This window comes from Spermophilus citellus (assembly GCF_964194105.1).
Source record: "Spermophilus citellus genome assembly, chromosome: 10".
In the NCBI taxonomy this organism is placed as follows: Eukaryota; Metazoa; Chordata; class Mammalia; order Rodentia; family Sciuridae; genus Spermophilus; species Spermophilus citellus.
In genome coordinates this window covers 96,728,083-96,740,740 of record NC_138197.1, presented here as the reverse complement: position 1 = coordinate 96,740,740, position 12,658 = coordinate 96,728,083, and the positions used below count along the sequence as shown (strand labels likewise).

At 34.2% G+C, this 12,658-nt stretch overlaps 1 protein-coding gene across 4 annotated transcripts in view; it reads right to left on the bottom strand.

Moving 5' to 3' along the window:
• Positions 1 to 12,658, bottom strand: part of NAV3 (neuron navigator 3) — a 353,745-nt gene that overhangs the window by 25,626 nt on the left and 315,461 nt on the right. For 2 of the 4 annotated variants that reach the window (XM_081309698.1, XM_081309700.1), the window contains 6 exons: positions 9,755 to 9,876; positions 8,889 to 8,909; positions 8,030 to 8,202; positions 6,319 to 6,472; positions 4,891 to 5,065; positions 1,277 to 1,374 (listed from right to left, as the gene is read on the bottom strand). In XM_081309698.1, coding sequence (XP_081165824.1) covers positions 1,277 to 1,374; positions 4,891 to 5,065; positions 6,319 to 6,472; positions 8,030 to 8,202; positions 8,889 to 8,909; positions 9,755 to 9,876 — 743 coding nt within the window. Of the gene's footprint in view, positions 1 to 1,276; positions 1,375 to 4,890; positions 5,066 to 6,318; positions 6,473 to 7,701; positions 7,768 to 8,029; positions 8,203 to 8,888; positions 8,910 to 9,754; positions 9,877 to 12,658 lie in introns of all 4 variants that reach the window. The other 2 variants (XM_081309697.1, XM_081309699.1) reach the window with 2 other exon arrangements.

Here is a 12,658-nt window from a genome sequence, read left to right as displayed (position 1 = left end):
TGAGACCTTCATGATCAGATTAATGGCCTTGGAGGGCATCTCTCACCTTCCCTCCCATTGACACTGACATAAGGTCATATGAGAACAGATGGAGAAGCTGACCATCTGGAACCCAAGGAGAGAGCCCTCACCAGGAACCAAATGGGCCAGAATCCTGATCCTGCATATACCATCCTCTAAAACTGTGAGAAAATAGATTTTTGATTTTTAAACCTCCACTTCTATGGTATTTTTCCATGGCAATTGTACCACACTAAGAAGACTACTTTCTTAGATGCTTTATTTAAAGAAATGTTTAAAAGACATGGTCCTTTAGAATTATTTCAAAAAGAAAAATCTATTTGCCAATGTTGCTAATGCTGTCAGAATGAGTGCTTATACAATGCTTTGTAACAGCTGCTTTTAAATTAGAGTTACTTTAGATTTCACTGAGACTATTAAACATAAAGATCCACTTGGGAAGAGTACGCACAAACCTGCAGTTCAAGCATGAAGTTTATGGCACTGGATCCTTGGAACATTTGCTCAACATGAAAATTCACAAGTGCTATATCTCACTTTTCAGACTCAAGTCCTTATATTGTTTAAAATTCTAAAGTATTGTTGTTTGATGGGGAAAAAGTAGGATATTTACAAATTTGTATTATTGGCTACTCAACTAAAAGTTCAACTTGAAGACTTTTTAGTTTTGAGAAAGAGATAAAATTAAGGAATATTTGAATCTAAAAGTTAAGATACTTGCCTGATCAGTTAGGATTCTGCTTAAAAATGATGCAGACTAATAGCATCAATGGAATTTATCCTGCTAAATACTACTGAACATATAGACTACTGATTCAGTAGAATGTCTTTCGGATGTCCCCAATATTCGTTCATCTTACAGTGTTCTCTTTGTAGAAAGGTCATATTGACAGCGCTCTAGTGACATGTCACTACACATCATAAACACTACCTATAATGTATAAGTGACACTCAAAAAAGAGTACGGTAAACAAGTTGTTTATGTCAAGGAAATAAATTTTTTATAAGTTTTAGTAGTGAAGGGTGTTGACAATACTGTTTTCAAAAGAGTGAAAATGTGATACCTATGAGACACATTTATACTTTTATGGTGATGTCTCTACCTTTTATGCTTATATAATCTATTAAGGTAATACCAAGGCAAACATCTTCAATAGGATATTTATTAGAACAAATACTCAAATGTAAAATGAATTTAAATTTTAGGAATTCTCACCCTCTAGTTATAATAAAGAATTTAAAGTTAAGGAAATACCTTTGCTCGACCATAGCCCTTGCTTATGGAGACTATAATTTTCACACTGCGGCCATCTTTGTGTCCAGTTGCATCTCCAGCATCATCTAGCAAAATATCTACCAGATTTCAAGAGAAAAACACACATTAAAAAAGTAATATTAGGTCAGATTTATTTACTGTTTTGCTTTCTCCATTTTTATTCTGTTCAGTGCAACTGCTTCCCATTCTGGCCAAACTGGTCTGAAAAACCTCCATTTACAAGAAGATGAATTATGTGGTTGGGCTCATGTTTCAATCTAAGAACTTATATCTGCTTCCAAAGCTCTTTATCCAAGTGTTGGATCATTTCCTTTGGATGAAGAAATAGCCCCCACCCTTTTTTCTATTACACACAGGTTTGAGTAATACCTAAGTAATAGTCACCATTATAACCGTAACAAACTGAAAAGCAATCCAATCTTTCTATCCAAACTAAAATATTCAAGCTCAATACTCATATAATTTGCGAATGCAAAGGTGCTGAGATTGACTGTCAAGTGAAATAATTTTCAGGCCTATATTCAGTTGTATTACTGCTTGTCTTTTATCTACCATTATTAGGTACTACTATTGAATTTTAACCATGACCTTATACTTCCCTACATACGTATATTAATTATTGATTTCCTGGATACTTGGACTAATAGTTTCAAAACCAATATGATGTTTCTAGTAATCATCTATAAGTTACAGAAACATGATAAAGCTGGTCAACCTTTAAAGCATCAGTTTTTAAATGTGATTAAAGATTAATTTTCAAGATCTTTTGTTCCAGTGACACAACCAGGTACAATATATTTGGAAAATTATCATGAAAAACTATCCCAAAGACATGTTTTCTTTCAATAATGATGCTATTATTGAGCCATGCTTAATTCGAAGATAGGTCCTATAAGTACAGGAAACTTGGTTACCTGCTAAAGAGCACATGTGTCTGGTAACAAGCTGACTCAATTGCTCTGCCTATAATTGTATAGAGATGATGGCTGTGATTACAACATCCTAGAAACAATTAAATAAGATGGATCCTGAAAATGGAATGGCTCCTATTATATTAGTAATTAAACATAGTTAATTTTGCAGAGGAAGGAGTCAAAAAATGGTATGAGAACATTCTGTTGAAAAACAACTTCTCAGAGCTGGAGGCATATGAAAATTTCCACTAGAAATTTTTGATTCATCAACAACAATCTCCTATACTGCGATTTAACTATTTTCATAGATTAATATCCTTATAGTCTTTAATTTTTCATATATCTTACTCAGAAATAAAAGTCTCTGGAAGAATTACTTCTTGTTCCTTTCTAGAACAAGTTAACCATAGACTAAAACAATGTATGATATATCTCAAAGTCATTAGAAGAGTATAAATTCCTACACATAGAAATGATTAATGTTTGATGAGATGAAAATGCTTATAAATGACTTGGTTATTACACATTGTATACCTGTATTGAATTACCATAATGTATCCCATACATATGTATGAATATTGCCCCCCCCCCCAATCTCTCCCTTAAGTGTTAATTTTCTTGTTTCTAATTTCAGAAAATTAGAGTAGTTTTCCATTGGCTTTTCATACATAAACTTCTTATAATTCATGTCCAAACTACTTCATTAGTACTATGCTCAACTACTTACAAATATTCAACAAATACCTATTAAGCCTACAAGATATCAGAAAGTATGCTGGGCATTGAGAATAAATACCAAAGTGAGAAGGAAAATGAATTCCTTGCTCTTTTGGAGTATACATTCTCAAGTAGGTAGTTTCAGAATGTTTTGTACTGTGCAGGAAATCAACAGGTCAGTGAAGCAGAAACTGAAGGGAGGAAGCTCTATAGGCAATTCTGGAAGGGTTCCTTGAGCAGGTGATGTCTGAGGTAAAACCAGAAGGTGAGAAGGGCTGGGCAGGTGAAGGTGAAGAGGTTTGGTCAATGAGAATAAATGAAAAAGCCTTGTGTAAGAGCAAATGTAGGAAGTGATGTTGAAGTAGGTTGTAATCCTTGGCAAGGGGTTTAACCCGATTGCTGATCCACATATCTGCTCAAGTTTGACTTGGAACAGGTCTCACTCCTCATAACAGTAGGGTAGATTTACCATTAAATGAGTGACTGTGCTTGACTTCTGTATATGTGGCTACAGCTATCTGAAGCAAAATTAACACCATAGTTAAAAGTTCAGGCACTGGATTCTTCCAGATTGAATTCATATATTAGTTCTTCCACTTCTTAGTTACATGATCTTGAAAAACAAAACAAAACAAAACAAAACTGCTATGTCACTTTCCTAAGTATTGGTCGTTTGATCTGTAAAGTGGGCTCAAATAGCATCTAGTTTGCAGGGTTATTGAGCCTATGAGATAACACTTTTAAAGTATCTTATCATGTTTAATAAGTTTTGCTCTTTTGTTATTCATTTCCTTTGTGTTTATTCTAAATCCTATTGAGGGTACATCTGGGTCTTCCCTGCTCTCAGTATATTTATAGGACAATCAGCTAAGAAAATGTTTCTGATAAAACAGCAAAACAGCAAACTTATAGTGAGAGACCTATATATTTTGCTTGTTTTTTTTGGTGGGGGGGGAGTAAGTTATGATCCCAAATGTTTATAAACATTCCAACTTGCCTTTCACATATAAATGACCTAAGTGTATAATGTGAGGACAGCTATAATAGAACTTTCAAAATTTTTACTTTTTGAAGAGATGTAATTTACAAAAAAATGTAATCAAAATCAGCATGCTGTATCATTTTTTTTAATCTTCATGTTTCTGCTTTTCCTCCTCCTCTTTACTTCTTCTCCTTCTATATTTCAATGTGATTTAAGGCAAGGAGCAAAGTGTCTCAGTTCTACACTGGCATATAAAATTACCCAGGAACATGAGCACTATTGGTTTTCAGGCGTCATCTGGTGGTTGTACTTTGTAATCACCCCAGATCCTCAAGTAAACATTTCTTAAACTAAATCTTATATCCTAAAATGATTCAATGTCATAGGAGCAGTTATACTTCATAATTGAACAGTTCATCAGATATTAGGATGAAATTATGTCATATGATTCCATTTGCAATCAAATCAAAACTGTACCCTTGTTCCATCATTAGGACTGTTGAATCCAGTATATTCTTACAGTTTGTTGAAAATTTAATAGAACTGCAGACTGGATGATGTAGCAGCATTATGTTCTCTCTAGGCAACATCATTCAGGATCATCTAGTCTAATTTAGGAACTGACTCTGTACCCTGAAAATTCTATTAAGTTGCATTGAGTTATTATTATTATATTCATGAGTACTAACGATCATCACTGAAAATACTTATTATTTCTTCATCTTATTCATCATAATCATGGAGGAAGCACTTCCCAAGCAAAAGTGATATTTTAAAAAATGGTATGAAATTTGTGTCTCTAAGATTTCCTGTTTTACATGTTATGTGCTTTTAAAACCACAAGTAGAATGAATTTGTAAGATAAAAATGGGATCATTTCCAATAATTAATGTTAACATTTTCAGGAGAGGGTACTGTTCTCAAAATTCCAGGCTTGTCCCCACCTGCGCTGGGCTGGATGGGCATGTGCACAAGCTCACCTGAGGTAACGGACTCTGTGATGTTCAGGTTGTTGAGAGACAGCCCGAGGGACTGTCTTGAAGAGGAAGAGGAGGTGCTGCTAGAGGACTCAGAAGGTGGCCGTGCAGGCTTTGCAGAGTTACCAGTCTCAGCCTTCAACCGGTCATTCTCAGCCTTCAGTATCTCAATTTCATTCTATTATTAAGATGGAAAATGTGAAAAATTTGAGCTAGTTTGATGAGAATGTAGCACCAAGGCTTATATTCAATTTCTCTGTTAAAGCATGTGGTGATGCTTTCCATAAGCAAACAAATTATGAAAAGAGGATTTCCTTTTAAACAAGGGGTTAACCTTTGTCTCTCACATATATATGCATTTCTATATTCACAAGTGTAGACACCATTATTATAATAATTATTATGTGCTGGGAATTAAACTGAGGGCCTGAAGCATGCTAGGAAAGCAGTCTACTTTGAGGTACACCCCAACCCTATTTCTAAAAAAATATCCAAATTTGAGTAGTTTTTATTTTTTGGACTTGACCTAATTTCTCATTTGAATTAAGAATAACATAAATCTTAATTCAATAGATCCTAACACTTTTCATATTAAAAGTGATATTAAAATCTCTTAGGCAAATAATGCCATTTTTAATTCTGTAAATTCATGGAGAGTAGGAAAACAGGACAAAACAAAAATGATATATAAATTGATATAAAATTACTTCATAATTCTAGTTAACAAATGAAAAAGGTTTTGTTTTCTCAAGATGGGGCACTAAGCTCATAAAGACCTTCTTATGGATATATACAGTGGCAGATGAGTCTGCAAGAGCATGAGCTTTTATTATTTCCGTCATCTGTGGTACGAAGTGCTTACTGGTTTACAGTAATAAAATAGAAACTTAGTCTGAACACAGACTGGTTTTGAATTTAGCTTTTAGATGCTTCCCAAAATACGAAAGCTTTACTTTTACAGATGGCATTCTAAGTCACTTCAACTTCAATATACAGAAATCTTGTGTGGAATTTGTGTAGTTTCCTCATTGTTTTTGTTTTTCAATAGAAAAGAGGCGAAGGTACTTGAAAGCCAGATTTCAAAAGAACACTTTTAGAAAGCCAACATAAAGGTAACTCATGGAAAAATAAAGAACCAAAAACTACAGTAGTTTCTTTAACACTTAGCGCTTGACCCTAATCCAATCACTGGTAAAAGCATTTTGAATGGCCCCTGAGTTCAACTGGCCAGTTTGCTCTCCCCCATCCAACCCTGGATTTGACAAAATTCTCTATTCAGTATTAAGAACTGAGTTGTGAGACTGAATAAACAGAGGACATGTCCACAGTGGGATTTAAAAAAATGGAATCTGTTGCATAATAACTGAGAGAAGAGGAAAGGCAGCATTGTTATCTCTCCATTTTGTTCCCTGAAGGTGCTTCAGCACAGACCTGCATCCGGTTCATGGCTTCCCGGATCTGATCAAGATGATGAGCAGAGCTGAGGGCCTCCAACCGAATATCTGTTAATTTTAATTCCTTTTCTCTGAGCTCGCTCTTCAGCTGCAGAATTATCTCTGCCTCAGCCTCTGTGCATTCACAGATCCTGAAGAAAGAAACAAACAAAATCGGTGGTCTGGGAAGCAAGAGGATTAGGGAAAACAATTTCTCTTTTAAAGGCTGAACTGCCACAATACCCAGCAGGTACAGAAATTATTTGTTGAGAAAACCTAGAGAAAAGGAGAAATAGTTTTATTAACCATAACGAATTTATAGGTTCAAAACTGAAAGCAGTTCTCTTCTTTTTTTTCTTATTTTTTGAAATTTAAAAACAATCTACTAATATACAGAATATAAAGTGATCCTCAAAATTCCTGGTTGCTGATATCTCTATATTCTGTCCACAAAATCAGGGTAGAAGAGTCATAATATTACTATATTTCATTCTATATTTTTCAAGGGACTTAAATCTCCATTGGCAACACGTGAAATATTCCTTTTTAAGAGTCAAGCCTCAAAATGTAAACTTCTCCTTTTGTAGAATTGTACAAACAATAACCATATTTGCCTCAACACCATTTTCCAGTTGTAATGAAAATCCAATGTAAATATTATAGAAAATAATTTAGAAACATTAGTTTTGGACTTTTAAATAATGGATGAGTGTTGTATAATCTTCCTGTTAGGCCCAGCTGATTCAGGAGATCATAGCTAATGAAAAAAATTTCAGACCTCAGCCTATGCAAGAGGCTTGCTTGGGTCTACTGGAAGGTCATATAATGCTATATGCTTTTTTTTTTTTTTTTTTTTTTGGATAGCATCATTAAAATAAATCTGCCAAAAAAATTGCTTTATATTAACTAATGCAGTCTCCATTTAAAATTTGAACACTAGATTGTTAATCACAAAATGGCAAGACACTATCTTCCTTCCCATATAAATAATGAAATTATGTACCCAAAGCACAGTGGCCTTGTTCTACATGACAGTTCTATAATAGTCATTGTCATGAGCATACAATAAAATCTGATTTAAACAGTATATGAAACAAAGAGAATCACTTCATCAAAAAGTATTTCTATCTTTTAAATGTTATGTTCTTTCTTGTGGTATCTAAAAGTGGGCTACTAAAGAAATGTCTTGTTCGATTATTTAATAGAATCAAAGAACACTGGAATGTAAGTTGGTTTTAGAAAACCAAAATTTTAATACAAAAACAAGGAGAAGGTATTTGTGGTTGTAATGCATGCAAGTAATTTTAGAAAACACACAAAAGCAAATATTGCTAGGTTAGAACCTGGATTTTTGCAGTTTTCATGCATCACACCATTTTACCGGGATCTATGCTTGTAGATCACAGGGCCATTTTGTCGTTTCTTTGGTGGCCAGATAAGAGGTGACCTGCATGTACGCACAGTTAGACAGATACATGGGTAAATGCAAGTGAAAACAAGTGAGGATGACTGAAAAAAGTAGAGAATGAGATCACAAAAACAAAGACAAATGCTGTCTACCTTTCTCAGTAAGATTTGAAAATGACGGGTACAGATATGGTGCTGTAGTTGCAAAAGTACAACTGATTGCATTTAGAACATAAACATGGAGTTGGCCTGAAGATGTTTTTTAAAAAGTGGGTCAGCATTCTGCAAAGGCAGTGACTTACGCTGAGGTAGATTGAGAGGGCTTCATGGATGCTGAACCGCAGTCACCAGCACTATGGGGCAACTTGGGAGATGCGGGGAGAGATGAATCAGTAAGTTCTTCAATGTCTGAATGTGAAGATGGGGGCTTGGTGGACTTTTTCTTTCCAAAGGCTTGTTTGAAAGAACTTCTCAGCTGAAAGAAGGACAGAAATTACCTCTCCTGTCTGTTTGTACCTGGAGGGATTTTGCTTTGGGGCGTTAGTTTGCAGGTGCCACCTAGCCACTGCCTGGGGTCAGTATATATAAGCAGAGTATTAACAGTTGCAGCACAGTATCTCTTAAAAAAAAAAAAAAGATACTGCATGTTGTTTTTTCCTTTTATTCTTGTATTAATCCAGCACAGCGCAAACATGGAAGGCTTTTAAATAGTGCAAGGTCAAGGGCATGGCTGTCAGAGCACTCATTTAAAACTAAGTACCTTGAAGGGATCTCCATTCCCAATGCTTCTCTCTTCAAGGCAATTTGTTTTAAATGGCCACTTTAGCGCTACAATCAAGTCATATCCTGCTGACAGTACAAACTTAAAAAGCAAAATGAAATCAAATTCACCTAACACTTCATTAATTGTGATTTTCTATTCAAATTTTCAATTCCCAGACTATTCAAAACCAGAATTGGTATCCCCTACAGCTCTATTCAGAAAGTGGTTTTACTTCTCTTTAAAATTTGAGATTAAAATGAAAAGACACAAAGAAAAGACATACAAGGTAATCTGTTTTTAAAAGGTATAAAAGCCTACTGCCAAAATGAATAGCATTCATGCCAAGGTAGGGTTTTTTGTATAGATGCATGCCAAATTGTCCATGGTTTTATATTCACCTCACTTCCTCTAGAGTTCACCTTGCAGAAACATGAAAGAGTGTGGAATTACAAATCAAGGGAATGAAGGCTGATCAGTATTTTAAAATATTACCTGCATAAACATTTTTTTTAAAACAAAAAAGATTTTTTTCATTATTTACAGAAAGCATTCCTGTAATATCTTTTGATAGTTTTGTGTTGGATTTCATCTAGTACTGTATTTATTTAAAATGTACCTTTGTCTCGGTGGTTTAAAACAAAAATACCAAAATTTTCACTTAATTGTTTTCAAACATTTTGCAGTGACCACATCTTCCCCTCAGATTTTTAGTGGTTGCTTAATATTATCATAAATTATAATATCTCTAGCAAATTTAAGGTCCAGTCCTGTTAAAGTTCATTTCTGCATTTCCAGTATGTTCTACTGATAACAACAACAAAAAACAACACACACGCTAATACAGTTGGTTTCTTACGGGGTAAAATCTTATTCACCCTGTAGTCCCTGTTGATTCCAGGGGTGTGTGTGGTGTTAGCTTTCAATGTCTGTTCTTTCCTATTATCAATTCCAATTTTCCTTTTCCTCCACCATTACCATCATTACCATCACCATCACCACCATCACCACCACTACCACCATCATCTTTATCATCTTATTCCTCTTCACCCTGACAATAAAACCCTGCTCTTAGTTCTAACTCCAGAATATATGCTCTTCAGCACCATGCCAGCCTAATCTCGGTGATTAGTGCAACATTTGAGGTGCCAGAGGTACTTGAATGGGACTCTGTCAATTGCTGCAGACTTTTAAAGCTTCAGAGAAAAAAAGCCTAAGTCCTTATACCAGAATAAGCTATTTAATTAGATGGGTGATGAGGGCTTACCCAGTTTTTCTTTTTCTTTTTCTTGGAGTCAGCATCATTACCACTGCCAATGCTGGAATGGCTTGTGGCACTGTTGATACTGGAAACACTTTCAGAGGAATGCTGTCTTCTGATGCGGAGATCTAGCAACAGAGAGTATCACATTTGCTCATAAAAGTTGCAGTCTGAACAAAGTAAGTCTTCGAGGCTTTCTGAGAGTATGTTCTCCAACAAAGATCAACAGGCTTTGTACAGATCATTTTATTGCAGTTTTGGTCTTACAAGTTTAATAAAGTACAACCTTATTTGCTTTAATTAACTGAGTTATCTACATTAAGATTCATCAGGAATCTCATATGAGTGTGTAACACTGATGCTTTAATGAGTTCTGAATTTTGTCCAAAATTGAAATGCCATGCTAGTGATTTCTACTGAATACCCGGATCAAACAGCAGTTCCAAAATGATTTATTCCAAATGATTATTTCCATGGAGTAAATGAAAACTCATAATAGGATGAGATTAATTCTTTTTAATATTTGTGCTTTGAATAAGGTCACTAAAGCCAAATATACTGACTTTCCATTTCATTGAATCATGCCATGTTGGAGCCAAAACAAACCTAGGAAGTCAAATAAGCACATCATCTAGCAGATGAGGAAATTAAAGTGCAAAGGAGTTGACTTGATGAAGGTCAAAGAAGCAATGAAGAGAAGATCCTCCAGAGAGAGTCTAGATAGGCAGTTTGTAAATTAAAGAGAGAACATATGTCATATGGTGCTATTCTTCCAACATACCCCCAGTCCCTGTCTGTGACAAAATAGTAAGACTAATAATGATGCTTAGTATGCCCCTGCATACTTAATTTTACTCTTGAAGTAAACCAATGAAATGATTTTATCTATTATATATAATTCATACATGGTAATATAGCTTAAAAATAATGGCACGAATCTCAGAGTTAGGCTGAGTCTAATATCTATTGTGCTACCTGCCATGTAATATGGTTGGGCTAAACTTCCCCAAAGCATGCAGCACTTCTCTGGTTATACAAGATATTTTAAAGAGAGTAGCATTTGATATTTTATAACTTTAAAAAATTTTCTACTTATTCTATATAAGATTTATTTTGTAAATATCAAAATTAAAAGAAACTAAAAGTTTATTTACTTACAGTAAACTGATATTAAGTGCTAGTGAGTTACCAAGAGAATTTATAAGGTCAAATTTACTTTTAAGACATCCCTATTAACATACTTAATTGGCATCAGTGCAGATTAGCCAAGTAAAAAAACTTAAGTGGAACATGTAATATGTGAAAAATTACCATATAACTTTTAAAATTTTTCTTATAAAAAATACTATAAAATCAAGCCTGTCCAGTTGACCAATTTTCTGATGAGTAAAAATGATCCATGGCAATATAACCAATTACTTTAAGAATATATAATAGGATTGTGGATATAGCTCAGTTGGTAGAGTGTTTTCCTTGCATACACAAGGCCATGGGTTCAATCCGTAGCACCACAAAAAAAGAATATATTATAAATGAGTGTACATGTGGGTATGTGATTTATGTATATACATATACATACTTCATATATATATATATACACACACACACACACACACACACACACACACATATATCAGCAGTAAATAGCTTAATTTCCCTATTAAAATAGTTATGCTGACAAATTTTGTGGGAGGAGAAAACTGAAGTATTTTTCAGAATCCCTAGAGTCATAAAAACACTGATTCTCATAATTTAACAAAAATATTACCTATTTTAAAATCTAAAGGTATGTACACTACTTATTTATGTATACTGTTTTGATTCAATAATAAAGGAACCTAGTATCTGTTAATCAACATGACAGTCATATGAATAAATCACAGAAACTTATGTGTAGGTATTTATTCATGTTTTAAATTTCTGCTGCAGTTGGCTATTAGCTTTACTGAATAAGGTACAGCATTTACTAACTTTTCTCGAATAACTTTCACAAAGAAAACAGACATGTTAGAGATTTCTAGAGTTTTATCATACCTGGAATTAATAAACTATACTTGATTTCACTAATCTCAAAGTTTTAAAAATATGGGTAATGCATTTTATTTTTCTCTAAAAATTTCCTTTTAGTGCTTGTAAGAATTTGATTCAGTGTATAGGGCATCGTAGAGCCTTAACCAATGAATATAGATAATCCAAACACATGGAGACGCCTGCTTTAAAAGTATCATTTTCAGTTACACATTTGTACCTTCATTAATTTTCACTTCTCACCCTCTGCCCCACCACTGCCACTGTTCAAGCTACCCATATCACTTACCTGCTCTACAGCAAGAATAGCTAGCCAACTTTCTCACCTTCAAACCATTCTATACACAGGAGCTACAAAAATCTTCTGAGAAGAAAAATTTCATCACCACTGCCTTACTTAACACTATCTCCTGTTAAATGTGGCCACTGTGGGAAGGTCCTTCCTGACTATGCAACCTCTAATAGGTTTCCTTGTACACTCTTTTTCTATGGTAATCTGTTCTTGTCCACCTTAGAATGGTTTTGGATGAACCAGCTATACCAATGATCATATACGATCATTTATTTTCTGCTCTTCCACTAAACTGAAAATTCAGGGCAGACAAAGACCATGTTTATTTTTGGTTTTATTGTCTATGTCCAGGGCCTTGTACAGCACTGTCTGAAGTAATCCATTAATATGTTGTTGTTGTTAAATGAGTTTATTCTAATTGTTGATTCAATGAAAATCTGTTTGCTTACAATTATTTCTAAAATATATTTATCACTAATAGTAACTTAATATATGTTTATATTTTGTCTAATTTTACATGGTACTTTCTTTTCTTCAGTACTGGTAATCAAACCCAGGACTGCACTCATGTTAGGCAAGCACTCTACCAC